This window comes from Nymphalis io, chromosome 28 (assembly GCF_905147045.1).
Source record: "Nymphalis io chromosome 28, ilAglIoxx1.1, whole genome shotgun sequence".
NCBI classification, from domain to species: Eukaryota; Metazoa; Arthropoda; class Insecta; order Lepidoptera; family Nymphalidae; genus Nymphalis; species Nymphalis io.
In genome coordinates this window covers 412,074-432,681 of record NC_065915.1, presented here as the reverse complement: position 1 = coordinate 432,681, position 20,608 = coordinate 412,074, and the positions used below count along the sequence as shown (strand labels likewise).

General features: G+C 32.3%; 2 protein-coding genes across 5 annotated transcripts in view; one reads left to right on the top strand and one right to left on the bottom strand.

Annotated features, from left to right (window-relative positions):
- Positions 1–20,608, top strand: part of LOC126779294 (aldo-keto reductase AKR2E4-like) — a 66,062-nt gene that overhangs the window by 34,611 nt on the left and 10,843 nt on the right. The window lies entirely within an intron of this gene.
- LOC126779305 (protein quiver) lies at positions 1,582–18,837 on the bottom strand. Of its 4 annotated transcripts, none has more exons than XM_050503302.1 (6): positions 18,695–18,837; positions 17,446–17,586; positions 12,531–12,590; positions 11,680–11,727; positions 8,605–8,751; positions 1,582–8,227 (listed from the first exon to the last, which is right to left on the bottom strand). In XM_050503302.1, the coding sequence occupies exons 2-6, from the start codon at positions 17,468–17,470 to the stop codon at positions 8,028–8,030; spliced, it is 480 nt and encodes a 159-aa protein (XP_050359259.1). In that variant the 5' UTR covers positions 17,471–17,586; positions 18,695–18,837; the 3' UTR covers positions 1,582–8,027. The 4 variants fall into 4 exon arrangements, with proteins under 4 accessions (XP_050359259.1, XP_050359256.1, XP_050359260.1 ...); XM_050503299.1 differs by having other exon boundaries at positions 18,644–18,831; XM_050503303.1 differs by lacking the exon at positions 11,680–11,727 and having other exon boundaries at positions 18,644–18,831.

The following is a 20,608-nucleotide window of genomic DNA, read 5'->3' as shown; positions in this document are numbered from 1 at the left end:
TTTCAGGTGTGACATACAGCATTAAAACATTATTATACGAAAAGGTTTGTTTTATTTCTACTCAATCAATTCGAAATGTAGTATGACATGACTCTCTCGTTCAAGTCTCGACTATGTATTCATCCTAAGTAATATAAATGCGAATGTCAATTTTGTTTTCTATTGAAACGGAAGGTGTGCCAGGATAGCGAAAAAAGTGTTGTGTGGTTATAACAATATTTATTAAACAGGCAGAGTAAACACCCTGCTCAACAATAATTATGATCGTTCATTGTAAATACATCGCTATTTATACAAAATTTAAATCATTATAATGTCGGTAGTTGTAAAAATCATATCACGAAATTAAATAACATTAAAACAAAATTTATAATCAAATTAACTTCAATAAATATTAGGTTATTCTAAATTATATACGCGTTGGTCGTAGCGTTGAGTTTAACACTATTCAACCGATCATCATGAAATTTACCAAGTAACTGTAGTTCAAGACGAGATATAAAATCCGGTATATTTACAATGAAATCAATTATGTATAAAACGGCGCGGCCTAAAATAATTCCAACATACGTATTTTGCACCTGTGTAGTAATTCCAGTCACAAGCGATGTAACATTTCAAATATCGTGGTTAATATGTGCAGTGCAGATGTTTACAGGCAGAGCTTGTTGGGAACATGACTAATCCTTACGCAATATTAGCTCCTTACATATAAAACTGGCGTTTTGTACGGGAGGAGTATAAAGTCAATTTTTTTTTTTTGTAAAAGATATTTAATTAATCAAAGTATGCACCGTGGTTATCTATGCACTTTTGCCATCTCATAGTTAGTTCATTGATCCCTGGTCGCAGACATTCCAATTGTAGGTCATCTAACTTAGTGGTTGTTTGTTGTGCAGCGTGTGGTCTTGCGTTGTGGTGAAGCAGCAGTAGCCTAGAGTGATTGACCAATCTCTTCGTTCAAGGTTTGCAGTTGCTGACAATAGATATCCGCCGTAATCGTTTGGCCAGATTTTAGAAAGCTGTAGTGAATGACACTGGCGCTAGTCCACCAAACATTCACAAGTAACTTTTTCTTGTCTAAGGGTCTATGTCTTTTGCTCTTACAGTAATAAAAGTTAAAAACACGCCCGAGATTAGACTTACTGTGGTAATAATAAAAAAATAACAATATAACGTGGCCGATGTCCTACAATGAATGAAAAGCCAAGTGCTCTGGTCATCCCTCATTTCATACCTGAAGTAAATTCGACAGGGCTGGAAAGAGTTTAAGTGCAAGATTTATGTGTTTTAAGAGTGGAAGCACTATGATCTTCCAGGCTCCGGGCTGCTACTGAGAATTTCTCCAAAAAACAGGTTACAGACAATATCGGTTATGTTTAAATAAAGAATATTGTCTGATGTCAGTACTAAGACAATCAAAACAGTTTACGAACCACAAAAGTAAACACACGAGAGTTATTACATAATATTTGGAATCTTAAAACAACACACAATAATAATGCTGCGCCTATCATGAACTCTATGGTTTGTAATAATGAGGTATTTAGGTGTTGAGGTTTGTAAATAAAACAAATACGGTAACAATATCTATAAATATGGCACTTTAATAATTAAAAAAAAATTGCATTGAATATTACATGACCATAGCAGATAAAAAAATATAATCGAAATTAAGGACCTTCATTTTCAATTTTGATAACTATGTTAGGTAGCCAGTAACAGGCAAGACACTCGTCAAAATGCCGCCAAACTGTATTATATCAATATAGAGACTGACTCCGCACACTGTCATTTAATTATTGCGTTTTATTTTTGAACTACTGTCATTAAGCCATGCAGGCAGGTAATCTTATTTTAAAGTACTGTCCAGTGTCTATTTGTAAGTATTCATAATATATTTTGTTCTATTATAATTATTGCTATGTATGTGTACTGACGGCATAATACAAGCTGAAAAAAAAAACAAATAAGTACAGTTTTTCGGATTAATCAATTGTGCATATTTTAAAAATATTAATTAATAAGAGTATAAAACAATTGTCATAAAAAAATAAAGTGGTCATTTTTTAAATTTAGTTAAAAAGTATTTTATTTTTTTTTATCTGCCAAGGAAAACGTGATAAGATATGTCCGAATTACAAGAAATAATACTGCACTGTTTTTTATTGTCAGCGTTGTAGCTTGAGACAAATCCACATCGTCTGTACATCGTTTGTATTTTTCTATTTACATTTTAATGAAATTAAATGGGACTAACTACACTTAATCACTGCACCGTTTAGTGGTTGAATATTTGTTCTTTTACAAATTATAAATAATTTTTTCAATTGCGGATAAGTGTGTTTAGTCGTTAAATTCAATAACTTTTGTTTAAACGAATTATTAATATAATTACAAATTAATTGACTTTTCACATTTCAAACATATATTCTGGCTTTTTATAAATAGCAACATTAATTTCGAACGAAACAAATATAATAAAAACAGTGCATAGAAGGATTTACACATATTTGCTAGTAATAGTTAAAATTATTGCTTGTATGGAAGGTTCTTATTATTAACGTATATATAAAGTATCCACAACGAAATATAACTAAGTATATAACGAGATAAACCATACTATACAATGTTATTGAAAACCAACTTAAAAATTAACAATATTTTAATACAATAAGCACTTTTTGAAAAATATATATTAAGTGAAAATAGATTCATCATTATTTATAATATTTTGTAACAAAATTAAATACACTAATTTATAATTACATAACAATTAATTAATTACATTTAAATAAACTTGTAATGTTATAAATGTAACATGGTTATAAAATTACTGACACAGTCGTAACGCCGACTGTGGTATAAAGAAATATAATTAACGTTACGCAACGTTATAAAACAATACAAAATTGTTATAAATATACATATATTTGAACTTCAGCTTGTAATTATACTTCATAAGTGATGATAGGGAACTTATTTATCGAACACTATTTATATAATGCTAAATAAGTCAGCTCCTTACTTATAAAGTGACATTACATTACATTATTTGTTCGTTACAATCCCAAATATTTAGATTAAATTATCTTAATGTATTAAAATGATAGATTTAAAGTTACTTAATGCATTCGTAATATAAATCTTATAGAAGGTTTAGTTGATACTGCATGTTACTAAAATACAAGTTAATTAAGTCGTTGAAAATGTAAACTTTATAAAATAAACTAACAAATATAATTTAGACTCATTTGGAAAGTTACAGGAAGCCCTATGTCGTAAAATTAATCTATGACAAAATAATACACGAACCCGACGCAAGTCATGTCATAAGAAAGCTCTGTTCTAAGTGAAGACTAACAAATCATTTAAGAAGTATTCTAAATGTAAAATATAAACGTAGACGGCTCTAATTATTTGGGATTTGTTCATTTCAGATCAACGAATGACACGTGAAAATATTCACAAACAGGTCACATTGTTTCCAACATTTGATCTTCGGAAATTGCGACCAAGGTATGTAGTATTAGAATATTACATAGGTAGCTTATATATGTATGAGAAACCAGAAAACACAGCTTGTGAAATTACCTTATTAATATGCAGTACACAGAGAATGCCCAAATGTTAAATGAACTTCACTTAATTACATATAACTCATAATAGGGTTACTTTTAAAATGTAACTGCGCTTTCGTTTTGTCTATTTTATGATTGGAGTATTATATTAAGCCGCATATTCCGAAGCTCAAAGTATAAAACAGTCGACATATCTGGTGGTAACATGTTCACCTTAAAGCGGTCAGCTGGTTGAGTAAGTGAGTAAGTGCAATTTACATTCCGTTAGAAGAAAAACGTACTCAATAACTTTTGTATTATTGTTTAAAGAGGCTTAGTAATTTTGTTATTAAAAATATATCCTTTTATTGTTTAAATCAATGAAAATGTACAGACGTAGCCAAAACCATTTTCCTACAGGTGATCGAGGGTAAAGTTTACGTGATTTGATGTCATAGAGAAGTAATTTCTAATAAGTCCTAGAAACAATTCGCTGGGTCATGTCTTGTTTGTGTCTACTACAGTACGACGGTTATATTCCCTTCCACTAGTTACGTTAAGATATGCGTGACAGAGACAGTACATAACCCATTCGGTGTCTATAATACATTAATGGAATTATAAGTTTTAATGGAAAAATCGTTATGGCTACGTTTTTTGTTATTGAATCGTCCGAATACATGCTTAATACTAGGTCGCCTAGGTCCTTAGTTCATTCGCGTGGCACATGCCAAATGCGAAAGATATGTTATTCTAATAGCCTATAAAATTTAGAAACAGCTAAACTTCTATGCGTGATATGCAATCGCAAAGTGAAGAGGAAATTGTATTGGAAAATATTTGTTGAAATATCCTTTTTTGATTATTTGAGGAGACGAAGCCGAGTTCTATAGTATTATCTGTATGAATTAGTTCGAAAAGCAAGCTTCGAAAGCTTTTAAAGACTTTTTTTTAAACTTATTGCTAGTATTTTGATTTAATAACTGGCAGCACAAAAAACTTAAAGAAAAAACATATTTCAACGATACATTCTTAGACTATTAGTTAGTACTAATTGATAAATTAAAGCGAATTAAGTTTAAGTTATTGTTAACAATTTTAAAGTATATCTATAATATTATTAAAATAAATTGTGTGTACACGAGCGCACTTGTTACGGTATAAACTTTGATAAAGTCATAAAAAATTAACAAAAAATACAAAAATAACGTTTGAATTATAATGTAGTTATTTTTTAACGTTTTCAAGTAACGCTATTGTACTCGTGTTATATTTGTTACAGTGACAACTATTAGAAAATGTTAGCTGTCAGATTTATAAATGTAGGTCTGCCAACATAATAATATTTACATATTTTTAATAATTACCCGCAGTTTTAGTCGTGTCCCCACTATTTTATGTGCGTCTGTTTGAAAACGACTCAAACAGAATACAAAATATTAAAAAAATGAAATGGTTGATTATTTTTAATCCAGGAAATATAAAGTTATAAATGAATCGTAAGTCTAGACGTTATATGACTGTATCTTCCTTGTGAATATCTTTTTGACATGTAGGGCTAGCTTCGTGATGTTGGCAGACCTGCTTACAAAGTGCCGAGAGGCAGCCCAACTACGGTGCAGTGTTCATGCTACGGTCACCTTTATTACTTAATTCGAACTGAACATGCAATGCTTCTTTAATATATTTAAAACTCGTATAATTTAGCTATTTAATTGTAAAACATGAACTGTTTTTTTTGTTTATAAATATAATTTGTCGATACAAATATATTGTCATAAATTAATTAAATATTTTATGTAAAATGTTTTAATGGCAAAAACTCCTCTACGGCTAGCAATATCTGCTTAATCTATGGTCACATAATCGACGAATCGAAAACTTTTGTTCCTGGCCGACACATATGTATGGCAGTCGCTTAATACCTTAGTATTTTTTTATATAAAATGATTCATGTCATAATCACAATTATCTCATTATCTTCTTTTGTTTTGATAAATATTTATAATTAATATTCCTATATCAGTACAAATAAACGAGAAAAATATTTCTCCGTTGACCGCGTGTCGCTGAACATATGTTACAAAGCGTAGAGCTTCCATGATATCGATTAAAAAAGTTCGATTCATTTTGCAGCGCGTTAATTCAGCCTAGATTTATGATTTACATTAAGATTTACGAAAACAAATTATATATATATATATATATATTACATATAACCGCTTACGTTATAAGAAGGAAGTTAACTATATTAAATATACTATTACGTTAATGGTATATTTTCGTAATTTACAATATAATTTATGATATATTATAAAAACAAAACTAAAGGATAAACTTAACGAATTAATTTATCTACATACGATATTAACGATTAAAGTTATTTGGTGTTTATGTTCCTAGATTAATTTATCATTAATTATAATATCATGAGGTCATTGTACGCGTCGCCTCAACTAGGATCTAGCACTTCATTTACCTAAACCTAGCCTAACGATAAGGTTCGCAACGCATTAACTCAATTACGATATCAATAGAAACATACTGCACTCGTCTTATTGCGTATATTAATAGGGTGTATCACTGATCACGGTGGCGCCTTCGGTACCTTAACATATTGTTCATTATAATATTATGTTTGTACTTTCTTAGGTACAAAACGCAGTTGAACCGAGAGACAATAAATCTGCATCTCACTCGATAATCCGCGTAAAGGAAATGTACACAGATTAAATTTATTAACGAATTATAAAATTTCGAAATAATAGGAATTAAATGTAAAAATATTTTTATCTAAAATCGATTTTTAGTAATTGGAATCGTCCTGCGGTGACGCTAACGTTCTAGCCCACCATGACGCACGACGTCAATGACGTAATATTGTTGAATATTCAAAATACGAAATAGTTTTACATTAGTGATAAACAGTTAAGACAGTAATAGTTGTAAAACTATAAAACTCATTACTTTTTTATAGACTAATTAAACGGTAAATGTGTTTTTATAAGACGAAAGATGCTGATAAATTTGAGACATAATTTACGAAACTGGAGTACGACACAATTAACTATTCTCATGCTATTTACTTTATATTCAAATAACTGTATTAAACTCGATATAATCGTATTTTGTTTGATAACAGAAAGGCAATTATTCTTCTTCCAATGTATGAGATTATATGATTATCAATGCAACGCCGTGGACGTGTATCGAAAGGTAGTTGACAGATAGTTCAAAAAGGCGTTTCGTTCCTCGAAAACCGCCGACACGACTCATGTACCAACATTTGGGGGAATATTCAAATTTGTAAACGTGGCAGCCCTGGTTTGTCACAATAGCTACGTTTCTGAATACATTTCCTTTACAAAATATAAATTCTACATCGAAATACTAATGGATCACGAATTTATTCTCACATTATAACGAAATTTATAATTTCTATATCACCTTTGAAACTATTCTTGGAACCTAACCTATGGCCTTATTATCCAACTAATTCTCAGGCAGTTCTCGCTAGTCCTCGTCGCTTCGAAATTTTTATCGTTTATGTCTACCTACATAGTGCTTCACGTCTATAAAGTGCGTCTATGAGCAAATTCAAGTTGGTCTAAAAATTGGACCAGTAAGTTAGAAGCGTCGCGAAGTATCAGTTATCGATAATAATCAGTCACATCACTATATGACAGCACTATTTACACGCTAAAAGTTTGAAATATTTTTCAAATCAATTAAGATTTTTTATTATATGATACTTATAGTCGTTTTTACATTAGCGTAATATCGGAAATTTAGATGAAAATAATTTAAGCGTTTAGTTTTCACAAATGTGTTTTCGATGGGGGTGATGGGGCTTCTGTTACACGAAATATTTTATAAAGACAGCTCGGGTGATTTTGCATGTTTTTTTTAACCCATCCATAGGCGTAATCAAAATGGCAGCACTCCAACGACTACAACTTCTTACACTTCAACAATTTGTACCAATACCAAAACACGAACAGGGTATATATCGTGACGTGAGCACTGGCTGCACTCAACCTCACTGCGTCCTCAGTTGTACAGAAATGGAAGTCGAAGAACTTAAGTTACTTGTAAAAGAGCCCGCAATGTTCAGCGGCTCGAAGACATTTTGAGTACGCCGCGTGTGTCGGGTAGTTTAGATTTAATGGTTTCTATGAACTTAATGAAATGTTATTAGAAAAATTGTTAGATAAACGCTTCCGGCTAAATTTTAATACTGCGCTGTGAAAACTAAGCACCTCCAAAAACTATACTACAGACTACAATTGGACGAAGATAGTAATTAAATAACTAGGGTTGCGCCATCGAGTCGATCGATATTTTGATTCGTGCATCTCGCTTGCATAACCACGAATCAAAAGTTTATCGAAAAACGGGTTGTCACCAACATGTAAGGAAATGTCGATAGATCGATCGACGCCCTCTAGCGGTAACTAGCGTCCTACTTCACCTGCAACATGCACATGCTAACAAGACTAGTGCTGTCAACGCCAGCGTGATGTCGACAGTCGATGCGCCGTTGCACATGTCCTCCTCGCAGAAACACATGTGACCAGTGCCTGTACTTTCCATCATGCAAACGTGATCCACCATGAACAGGTTTATCTGGAGCTGCGACGTGCACGTGCGCCGGACGACCTCGTACGCTGCAAGGATACATCAGCGGCGTTACTAGCGCTACCTACCAATTCCGGGAACTGTTTCAGTTACTTCGCGAATGAAATTATTAGAAAAAGTGTGTGAGACAATGTAATTGGTAATAATTGGAGACAAATTATACTAAAGCACCACTTCTAGAGAATCCCTTAGCTCAGCTGTGGGATATTAACTAGTTAATGAATAGTATCTACATATTTCAGAAACTCGTAATCTGAGATAAAAAAATAGTCTCATAGAAATACTAACCGAAGTACGTTTAAGGGAGATAATGGTAATATTCCACATCGCTAATGTCTACGTCTGGTGTCCACTTATAAACAGTAAAAAAAATTGAATCGATTTTTAAAAGATAATCTGTACTCACGGCTTTTGGAATAGCGAACCATCTTGACACAGCAGCCGTTGCACGTCTGCAGCGGCGGCTGGTCTCGCGGCAGAGCGGTGTAGTTGAAGGGGTCCTTGCATCGCGCGTCCGTCCAGCTGTCACACTCATAACAGTATATCGTGCGGGCTGTTAAAGGCAAACACACACATTACACTTTGCCTGTTTCCTATACTCCCCTCCAATTATAAGTAAAGCTTGTTTATGGAGATGACAAAGCTCAATGACCAGATTCGACCTTGCGATTTTCACGTCACTGAACCCTTCTATCGAGCTATTGAGGCTTCAGAATGATAATACTTTTAAGCCAGATATTGTAATGATAATTGTGTTTGGTTGAAGCTTCTGCTATGACGAATTTCATGGTCTAATATGAAAGCAATGTACAATGTAACTTTTCAATTACATGACGCAAAAAATTCATATCTTTGGTCGTGTTCAATTGTGTTTTTTTAATGTAATAGCGAATTGACTTAAGCGCTGCAGTGAATTCAATGAAATTTTCACAACGTTAGCTGTGAAATCGAAGCACGCAATGTTGAATATCATACAATTATTTTCAAATATTAGTCGTAAGTTCTTGTATTATTATTATTAACTAACTCTCCTTTCTTATTTATCGAGGAATCTTTGATGTCTCTGATAAATAACGTAAGGGAATAGTGTGCTCCTCGCCGATTCTAGTCACGACGATGATTCGAGATTCGAGACCATGACCTCGGAATCTTTTAGATAGCAAAGAAGTCGTTATCGACTAGACCAACGAGGAAGTTCAGGAGTACAACTTTAGTGAGTACGGGTTACTTAAAGATGTGTTGATGCGGATGAACGTTATTGTCATGATACATACAACTAAGACAAGTTTGTAGAGAGTAGGTATTGCGTACAAGCCTCGTCTAAGCAAATAAGCTTCAAACTTGAACAGTCCTAAGTTGTAAACAGTGTTTTATATTTCATATTAAATTTCATCAAATCTGACACCAATATAATATGTAAACATATAACATATGTATATATATATATATATTATATATTATAAAAAAGTAAAACACTTCTTACAAGTCGAGACTGCGATGAGAGAACACAACACACTGTAATGTATTCTACTGTAATTTTGTCCGTCTGTGGTAACGTAAGTATATACATTATAATATATAAATTTTAATCATGCATTACACGGCCTTTTGTGCCAGATTTCTTAGACCGAGATTCATAATGCGGCACCAGCCCACATGCAGAACTCAGATGACCTAGTCACGCGAGCGTGTGGAGGTCTACGAGTACATACATACATACATACCTGCGCTGTAAACTTAGACTTATTGTGATTCGCTTTCATTGTTTTAATTGAATTAATCTGTTTAAAATATATGCGGTAGGTAACGTCATAATGTTACACATCACTAGTCTAAGTCTATGGTTTTGCTCGAAATTCGTTTTAATCGGTAAATGAAATTTCATCGCTGTATTTTTTGTATTAAATGATCAGAATCGAATAACTTATGTTAACAAACATTAAATGGAAAAAAATAGAAGTTTAGGGCCTACGTGTAACACGGAAACAATATCAGTGCATGTTATCCGCGTACTTTAAAAGAGATAAAAACTCGATAATTGGCTTAAGTGATGTGCCATACGCAGCGTAACTATCGTAAACCTATTATATCGATAAGCTGCAAGTCGAAATTGTTTCTCGTCCGACAAGATACCACAAACAAACAAACAAACGCAAGGACTTCTTACATATGAATAGCACTCTAATAGACTTTTAATAACAGCCGCACGAACTTTTCGTTGAGCGTTTTTTCGTATAGAAATAGCAATCTTTGTTGACGCAAAGAAAAAAAGTTCCCGAGGTTGACTTGCTAACGACGCGGGCTTTATAGAACACACGAGCGCCTGCATTATATAGCACTTTGACACGAATTCAAAGAATTATAATTATAGTCTAAATAATTACAATAAACACGTACTAAAGTAATTTGACAGGATTGAAATATTTGTCACTTTTTAATGTCACACGTGTGACAGTTTGCTACACTGCGAGTTACGTCAAATTAATTTACCGATGTGTTTGTTTAGTATATAACTGCAATAGAGTCGGCAAAACGAAACTGCAATGTTATATCAAATGGTCATGTGATAAAGCAATGTATTACTAACAACGGTCTCTAAGTTTGCTGTTTACATATTCCACTAGTACTGTTCTAGAATAAATCGTATACAATAGTAGTTGTAGGTATGATTGTACAATAAAATAAGTTATTATATAATTAGTTAATAAGTGGCACGGGATTGAATTTACTTACTTAATTTGTTAAGTCGCGTGAGGCACATAAACTCATTTTTTTAGTAATTCTATAGTCACGATATATGCTTCGAACTTTTAGCAGAAGTTACTTTACTTTATAAATAAAATACCGCACCGACCTGTCTGCGCAAATCTGTTTGGCACAATCGTGTTGCAGTAAAAAGACGTAGGCATCCGTTATTACACACGACTGGCCCGCCATAAGTCTACTCGTGTGTAGCTCTCTTTAGTTTAGTTTATATAAAGACAGTACATACTTTATATTCGTTTTTTATTTTATTGAAGTTAATTTTACTAAGTGCATTTCATTTTACATTAAAAATACATAAATAGAAAATGGTTCATGATATTGAAAACATTAGAAGGGAAGCGGTGAAGTTGATAAGTTAGAACCGTCTATGAAAAACAGTCGTCATTTGTTTTTTCGCTAAGCACATCTTTGTCCGAGTATTACATAGCTCAGGGTATACAAGCGATGCTTAAAGCATATCGTCGACTAAATTAGTAATACGTGTAACAAGTTCAGGTTTTGCATTCATTTCGTACGTACTTTTCTGCTGATGATTTTCAAACATTTTATCGTGAATGTAATTATCGTTATTAATAGCGAAGCCATTTTTTTATAATATAACTTCAGTCTTCAGCTACGATATTTCGAATTTAGTCGACGATAGCTGAACAGGGACCTGTTCTGCGATTGCTGGAATTTAGCTTAGCGGTTTTATTCAAAGGATATAAGTACTTACTTTGGCATTCCGCCTGAACAAGAGGACTCAGACTTAGTGTCCACAATGCTGAAAATCCATGCTTCAATTAGTAAAAAAGAAAAAAAAAAACTGAAAAAAACACACACTACACTAATAGAGTTCTTACGGAAGAAGGAGACGTTACTGTGAATAACTGAATTGAAAAAAGACCATAGACATTAGTCTTTGTTTATGCTATTTAAAAAAAATATATATAAATGTCGTTAAAATTTAATATATTTACTTATAATTCATGAATCATTTAAAATTATAAAAATGATTTTAACTACATTTTTTGTACGCGACGTAGCGCTTATATATCAGATTATAATGAATTTGAAATTTGAAACTGATTTAATAATGAAACCGTTACAGGTGACGTTCAGTTATTCGCAGGGAACATGTTTGAGTGTAACGAAATACCAATTCTGCAGTGTCTGGAATTTAGGAGGAAGAAAATACAACATGCAAACAATTTAGTCATTCCTTTTAAACATTTAACACGCATTCCTATGGACACTCAAACACAAACAAACGATCCGTTTAGTGACATCGATATCGATAATCTTGACGATTCTATTTTGTCGAGTTACAACAAATATAACTGTTAGGCTTCCAATCATAAAATATGAGCTAAGTATATAATTAAAAAAAAAGGAAAACAACTAAAACCTTCATAGCATTAATAAAACATTACTGATTTAAAAAAACATAAATGTTTTTACAAAAGAAAATGATGCATTTTAATAAAATACCGATATCGACATCCACAACACACAATGCTAAACATTTTGACAGCTAGTTACGTCCACACGTGACATTTGACACAGGCTTAATATCCCGCGTATTACCAGTCCTGATGCAGGAGTTCCCTTTTACTTGCTCCACTCCGAACCAGGACATGAGGAGAACTGGAAAAAATTACAAAGTACATTAAATAAGAGCGAAATGTTTTTCCTTTTCTTACTTAACGCATTCTTTTATTTATTCTCTAGAAGCCTATTTGATATTCAGGAACAATAATATAAGACAAATAAAAAAAACGGTCTTCCAATGATAATTAATGACTTGCATTAATCAATGCTATATTACGATGACTGTAAGAGTAGAATGCATAAACAAATTAATAATAATAAAAAAGTCACGCGTCATGCGATTTTCTCGACTTTATATGCACAGTTATATTTTATATGATTAAAACAATAACAGCCTGTGAATATCCCACTGCTGAGCTAAGGCTTCTCATCCTTTTTGAGGAGAAGGTTTGGAGCTTATTCTACCACGCTGCTCCAATGCGGGTTGGTAGAATTCACATATGGCAGAATTTCAGTGAAATTAGACACATGCAGGTTTCCTCACGATGTTTTCCTTCACCGTAAAGCACGAGATGAATCATAATCACAATTAACACTAATAATTATATATTATATAATAGTAAATAAAGTACTCGCGCGTCATTATTTTACGAATAATTTAAATGTAGGTATCCCAAGTTTTATGGTTAGCCGAGATACTTGAACTCCAACCGTGTTCATAATTATTCATTTCGTACTTGTCGGCCAAGAAAAACATTGTGAGGAAATGCTGTCACTTGTGCGAACCCGGAAAGTAGACCTCAGTCCAGCTCGTGTGGATATTTATTATAATAATTTAATTTACTGTCTTATTTAACGATAATCTACCTTTACACCAAATTTCAATAGAATTCAGTCGGTCAATTGTGGTCCCAGGTAACATTCGGTAAGATTTATAACAAACTCTCACTCACACTTATCATATTATAATTTATTTAGTAGCTTAATATATACTGAAACGAATTGTTAGACAGTTCGATTCGATTTTTAATGTATATCTTAAATTAGGAGTAGGCCTTATTTTGCGTCACGGTAGCATGCGAAAGCGATCCCGTGGCGCTCCTCGTTAAGACGGAAAGGGTACCGCTGCTTTTTTAGTGGGTATTCCGATGTTCGGGGCGCACTCGGCGCCTTGGACACCGACGAGCCCCACATATTCCCACCACTGTTCCCGTGGGGGAAACGCGTACTGCGTTTTTCCAGCGAAAAAAACGACTAGGCCCTGTCAGTCAAGTACCGACCTGAAGTAGACAAGAAGAGACGTTTAGAGCAGCTTTTTTAGAACAGACAGTAGCCAGCCGCTCACATTCATTGACATAATACAAACGCTACTCTTTTTATAAAGTATAATTCAATGCTAAACTTTTCTCATAATGCATGACTGTTTACCTTCTGACCTATAAAAATGTATTTTTTTTCCGTGTTTGTATATGTGTTTATTAAGCCAAATTATTGAGCATGAGTGACATCGACACAAATACGAAAGAGACGAAATGTGATTCTTAATCACATAAATTTATAATATCACGATAAGTTGTAAATTTTGAAGTTAGATAGAAATTTGATTTGATTTTAGTTAGATTCATAATATAACCTAATATGAAGAAAATATTATGTCGAGCCTATGCGAATTATAAAAAAACGTTATTTATTTATAAATCTTGTTTAACAAATTTATAGGAGTTGCATATTTATCTGTTTTATAAATATATTATAAATTATTTCCAGTTGGCAGTTTGATTCGAACTTTGATCTCCAAAATGTCCAGTGTACGTCGCCATTAATAAAATGATGTTATTTTATTAATGGCGCCAAAGTGGGACGCGCGTAGCGCTGGCAAGTATTCTTATCGATAAATCTTTGCACTAACGATTTTATGCCCGCAAAATGACAATTATGACGCGACCGTTTTTTTATCAAATAATGACGAATTAAATTAGCTTTGCATTGTCTGCGTTCTAAGAATAAATCTATTAATAATATTGAGGATATAGATAATGGCGTATCTTGATAACAATTTGGCGACATCAGAGTCAATGATATTGTTAGTAGGTATTTAAAGAAATAATAACCAAATAAAAGTGAAATAAAATTGTTATCATGAACTTTAAATATTAGAGTTTTACATAGGGTCCAAATGTTTCTGTTTACTGTCGTCCTAAAACGGTTCTGTGTAATGTCTGAGCATTTAAAATCATTGTTTACGATGCTTTGTATATACGATTATATGTTGCTACAAAATTAGAAGAAAACGACTTTTGTTTACATTTTATAAAATCAAGATTACATTAGCCAATGAAAAATAATTTTAATTGTTCGATTCAACGCAGACAAATGCCGCGTTTTTTTAGAATTTTGATATTAGAAACGTATAATGTGAAATATTATGTACTAAGTTTAATCGATTTAATTTATTGTTTAATTGAAGGCCGAAGGACCAGTGGATAGAATGTGTGAACCCTTAGCGAAGGGCACGGGTTTAATTTCGGCCAAGTACCGTTGAATTTTCTCACGCTTAAGTAAGCCAAGATATATTATAATATACATAGACCTCACTTGTTATATCGTGTGCTAGTTCAAGACTTTTTACTTTAAATTTACTATTATAAATAATTATATTGAATGGAAAAAAAAAGTTATGATGAAAATGAAAAAGTGTATGATGTAACACTGTGGCTTCCATCAAACGTTGCCAGAAATAAATGCATCTTATGATAATTATGTGTGTAAACAAACATAATATCAAATGTATCTAGAATACCTAAAACGTCAGAAAGGTCGAATATTTAAATCAGATCACTTTGAGTTTCTTGTTGAGATTATTGCGTTCATATTATTGTTTTAGTAAATAATATGTTTTACAGCAACATAACAGATTATACATTATAGTTAATATGCTATTTTATTTTTATCTTAAGGTTCAAATGTCAATGTGATCATGAACTAAATACGCAGCCGATACGTCGATTTTACTTAAAAGTGATATTCTTAAATTGAGGGATTCAATGGCTCAATGAAAAAAGCGCCGCGTAGTCCACGTCGACTCTCTTCCGTGGCGTATTGAGTAATATCCCTTATTAATTAAATATTTTTAAGAAAGGATCTAGCAAAGGATAACTTTGGCAATTTATGAATCCCAAAGTCAAGGACAAAGTTGAAAATCCTATATATATATTTTAATGTATCGGCTAGCGCTTGACTGTTATCACACCTGATGGAAAGTGAGATACAGTCTAAGGTGGAGCGCGCTTGCCTAGAAGATGCCTATTCACTCTATACTTGAAGGTAACCACATTGTAGGTGGTGGGGAAAACGGAGGTCGGGAGGGTATTCCAAACCCATATATATATATCTATATATCCCAGTATTCTTTGTGTTTTTCCCAAGATGTAATCGACAACTTTAGCTAATGATCCACGAAGCTCTTTCCAAATAATTTCAACCCTGACGTATTTAAGCCTTTCAGGTAAATTAATAACATTATGTATAATATATGAACTGTAAAACGCCATTCAGCTAAGAATTAAATTGCATCGTACAAGTTGAAATATGCACTATCGGCCTGCCATACGAGTACTCGATAATGCATTATTTAATTTCCTGTAAAACATGACAATTGTTATTTTCCGGCGATAAGGGAACTATTTTAAATAGAGACTAATTATCCCATAATACATGTTTATATTGTTACTGAAAAATGCAATAAAGCTTTGATGAAGTCCACGTCTGCATTACTTTTACTGTTTTTGACAATCGTATGATTTCCTTAATACTCCAACTTTCTTGTACATTATGATGATGAATACATTACATCTTGTACATTATGCTTAAAGGACAGAAATATAGAAAATAGCAACTTGTAAAAATATTTTCTCTTTATTTGAACAGCGAGGGTGAGGCTTAGTGAGCCCGTCTATGAGACTCGTCACCATTTTGTATTGCTACGTTTCAATTCGAATAGAGAGTAAGCCAGTGTAACTTAAGACAAGAGGAAGATATGATATTGAAGACATAATTATGTTCTTTATCCAGTGACGGTGTCCTCTAGGATATCTCCCAATGTTATTGCATTCTGCTGTTTACTATGGAACAGTACTCCAACAGAACGTTCTTATTAAAGACAAGTTATAAATAGATTTTTTTTAAAATTGAAAATGATACATCGTTCGTACATGTTGTTCTTAACGTGTGTTTTTTTTTTTATTATTACTATGTACTTCTTTACGGTATATAACTATGTAACTTTTGAATTAGATTATTGTTTTTGATTCGTATTGTATCGTTTAGTACTAATCAATGATCACATCGATTCAATTACACTAATCATAATTTAATAATAAGTACCGCCTGCTGGAGTCTCAGCAGTTTCTCAGTCCTGATTCGGCATTTTACATATAGGTCAAGTCTGGCGAGTTGCCAAGTTTTATTAGACTGCCATTTGACATCTGCAGACCATTCGATAACAAGGGTGACAATTAATATTGACTCCTCACATTATTCGATAAGATATTATTATAGTCCAAATATTTATTCAATATAGAAGCGTTGTACTTGATTTTTTATCAAATATCAATCAGTTTGGAAAGAAACACGTCAGAACTGACAAAAACCAGCGACTCCGCGACCAGAGATTCAGCGGGGTTTTTATTTTTTTAACAATTGTTGTTTACAAGTTAATATAATTATTATATTTGTATTTGACGGCCTTAAAGCAATCGTTTCATAATATGATCTCACTCGAAAGTATTTCACAAAACTTTAATATTAATGAAAGCTTGACTGTGTGTAATTAAGTAATGCATTTTTTTATCCTTGAAAATTGCTTTATAAATTCTTCAAATATTTATTCATAACTAAATACTGATGAAAAAAAATCAATCGTATTATATAAAAATAAATATATGAAATATACCTGGAACGGGAAATATCCAGCGCATTTTCGTCTTTTCTCCCGATCGCCACAATGTCAACTGTTCCAAGTCTTCAGCTCGACTGATCCATCGCCACACACTATCCCTCAGTTACACATTATGTTATTTTAGCTTAACTCCGGCTGCGAATAAATCTTATCATTTAACTCGTATATGTGAACACAATGCTATGTATCGTTTCTAACGTGAGCGCAACAAATAAAGTGACTAAAAGATGTAAAAAAAAAATGATCAAAAAGTCTAGACAGTTATTAAAATCAATGTGAGCGGTTACGCATACTGCGAAGCCTGAACGCGACGTCAATTGAAATTACATAACACACTACTTTCTAGTGAAAATTAAGTCTTATCTAATTAATGACTATAAGGTCCTATAGTAAAAATACCGCATTAATATTTAACTATAGAAATATACTTTAAATAAAAAAAAAAAATAATTTATAAAAATTAAAATATTTAATCGAAAATAGTGTTATCGGTATATTCTGCCCATCTCTAATTTTTTTAAACGTTAAAAAATATCAAAGAGACTACGGTACATCTTGACAGCTGAAATGGCGGGAAGCGTCATATTTTTACCGCAACCGTATACATAATACGTATCTTATTTTAGATGTATCTATTTCAAATGATTATATTTCAAAGTTATTTTAAATGAAATTCGAGTTTTTTTTTTTATTTAATTCAAACGACATTGCGACAAACGAGATCGAATTTTTTTTGGGTTTTTTAACATGCAAAGTTTATTACATTAAGTATTTTAAATGTGACATCATCATATTTTTTCAGCTTACGATCGTAATTAAAAAAGAACCTTATATCACAATAAGATAATCTGAAACATTGTCGAGCCATGACTTCATAGCGTAAAACTCGTCGTAGCGAAGTTGTGCGCAGACATTATTGATTTTTATGAAAACCTCGTCCCAGTCATGCGAGTATTGTTTACTTCATAAAAATTCAACAAATCACTCGTTTAATTAACGATATTTATTTCTTTATTTACGGTTTTTTTTAACGCATCACTAGGCTTTATAAAGTAAAAAAAAAACTTAAGTAATTAACTCTCAACTCACGATATTTTATTCATGATAATAAATTAAAAAAAAAGTTGAGCAAGTAATGTTACTTTATTATTATTATTTTTTTTTATTTCATCAACAAATTAAAGACTCTTACCGAACACTATCATTCTACGGATCGCGTCGGAAAATAAAAATCACTACCTACTTAAGCTACGCACGCACCGACTGTTATAATGCCACTAACATATTAATTTTGTTAAATTAATTGCTTATTAACGTTTCATAACAGTTTTCGGTGATAATTCTTTTCACAGCCCATTTTTTGGGACGTAACCTCCTCACTGCCGCGTTAGAAACTCACTGGTCCGATGTTGCTACATTTAGCGTCTAATTTTACCCACAAAATTTTGAGGTGCGTAAATAGAATGACGTTTATTGTTGATTTATGTCGCTTTTATAAATATGCTTACTTTCATATTAAAATTATTATTTTGAGACACTTTGATTTTTCGTGCCAAGATCGGAATGACGAGGGATCACTTTAGTTTCGTACGAGGTGTAATTATTCCAATTTTATTTTTTGTTTAATATTAATATTGCTGTATTGATATTTTTAAAATTATTTATTACTGATATGTTTGGTACATTTCTTAAAATTGTGTAACAATGAATGCTTATGCGTTTAAATTTTTAATAAATATTTTTGTATTAAAAAAAATATCATTGTACAGACATTTTTATAAAATGTTTAATAACCTATATAAATATAATTGCTTATCGCAATTGAATATAAAATAACATTTGAAAGAAATTACCCTAAATTAGTCTATTACCCGAGCAGGGCAACACTGAAATACCGGCAGTATGCTCTTTACCGCTATGCGGAAAACTGTGCTAAATATATTATAGGATTTAACCCATTCACAAAGATACGACAACTTTTACAGGAACGTAAGGCTTTCAAGGTTCACAACAGTTTTCGTCATTACCTAATCTTATTAGTAGTTTTTAGGTTCTTCCTAAAATAATTCGTTTTTAATATATTAAATACTTAATATTATATAATTATTATTATAAAGACGTTGACAATTAAAATATAATAAAAAATACACAAGTTAATTTAATTGTTTTTGTGTCATTTTCACGCCATTGCAGTCTTTTTAAAAAGCGCATAGAGTGAGTCGTCTGTTGTTTGCTTACGGTTGATGGACAGATGACTTCCAAAGTAGTAGTTATAGGATTTGACGCTAATTTGTGATACATAATATATCAATAAAAAAATATAGAATAGAATAGAATAGAATATGCTTTATTGTACACCAAAAGAAAAAAAAAATGAAATTTGTGCGTTGACAGCGAACGGCGATGCAGAAGTGTCAATTTAATTTTTTTTTTTAATCATAATGGCGTGAGCTCCGTGACATTAAATACTCCTTCGTAGCTGTCATTCTCGTAACTCGTTAGTAGTCTAACATTCTTAACAGTAACGACGATTTAAAAGTGTTTACTTTATTATTGTTACTATTTGTCTATTGTATTGGTTTATTAATTTGTACACTATTCACGTATTAATAGACGACGGGCCGGTTGACGTGGTTGGACGATACTTGCCTTTCACAACAGTTTGTGGGTTCGATTCCCGCCCAGGACATGCATTTGTGTGTATGAACATATTTGTTTGTCCTGAGTCTGGGTGTAATTATCAATATAAGTATGTATTTACAAAAGAAAAGTAGCAGGTATATGTAGTATATCAGTTGTCTGGTTTCCATAGTACAAGCTCTGCTTAGTTTGGAATCAGGTGGCCGTGTGTGAATAATGTCCAAGGATATTACTAATATTACTATTATAATAGTCGCAAGTTAACTGACATTGCCCTGAGACGGACTATCTAAGCCGCAGACTAGGCGCGGAATAGGCGGACTGTTAATCCCGATATGAAATATACCGGGATGAGATCATAGACAAATTTTAGTTATTTTTATAGATTTGACATATTCATAACATTTACAAGAGCCTACTGAAAATAACATTTATACTTTGATATAACTCTACTCATACACGCAATACTGTAACGTATCGCCACGAGTCGCGAGTGAGCTCTTACAGGTAAGCACTG

Excerpts from the sequence above, each read along its gene's own strand:
- LOC126779305 (XM_050503302.1), bottom strand. The coding sequence starts at position 17,470 with ATGCGCTGGATATTTCCCGTTCCAG. Across the intron at positions 12,591-17,445 it reads CTGGATATTTCCCGTTCCAG|TTCTCCTCATGTCCTGGTTC; the intron begins GTATATTTCATA and ends AATTTTTTCCAG. Across the intron at positions 8,228-8,604 it reads GGTTCGCTATTCCAAAAGCC|CGTACGAGGTCGTCCGGCGC; the intron begins GTGAGTACAGAT and ends GTATCCTTGCAG.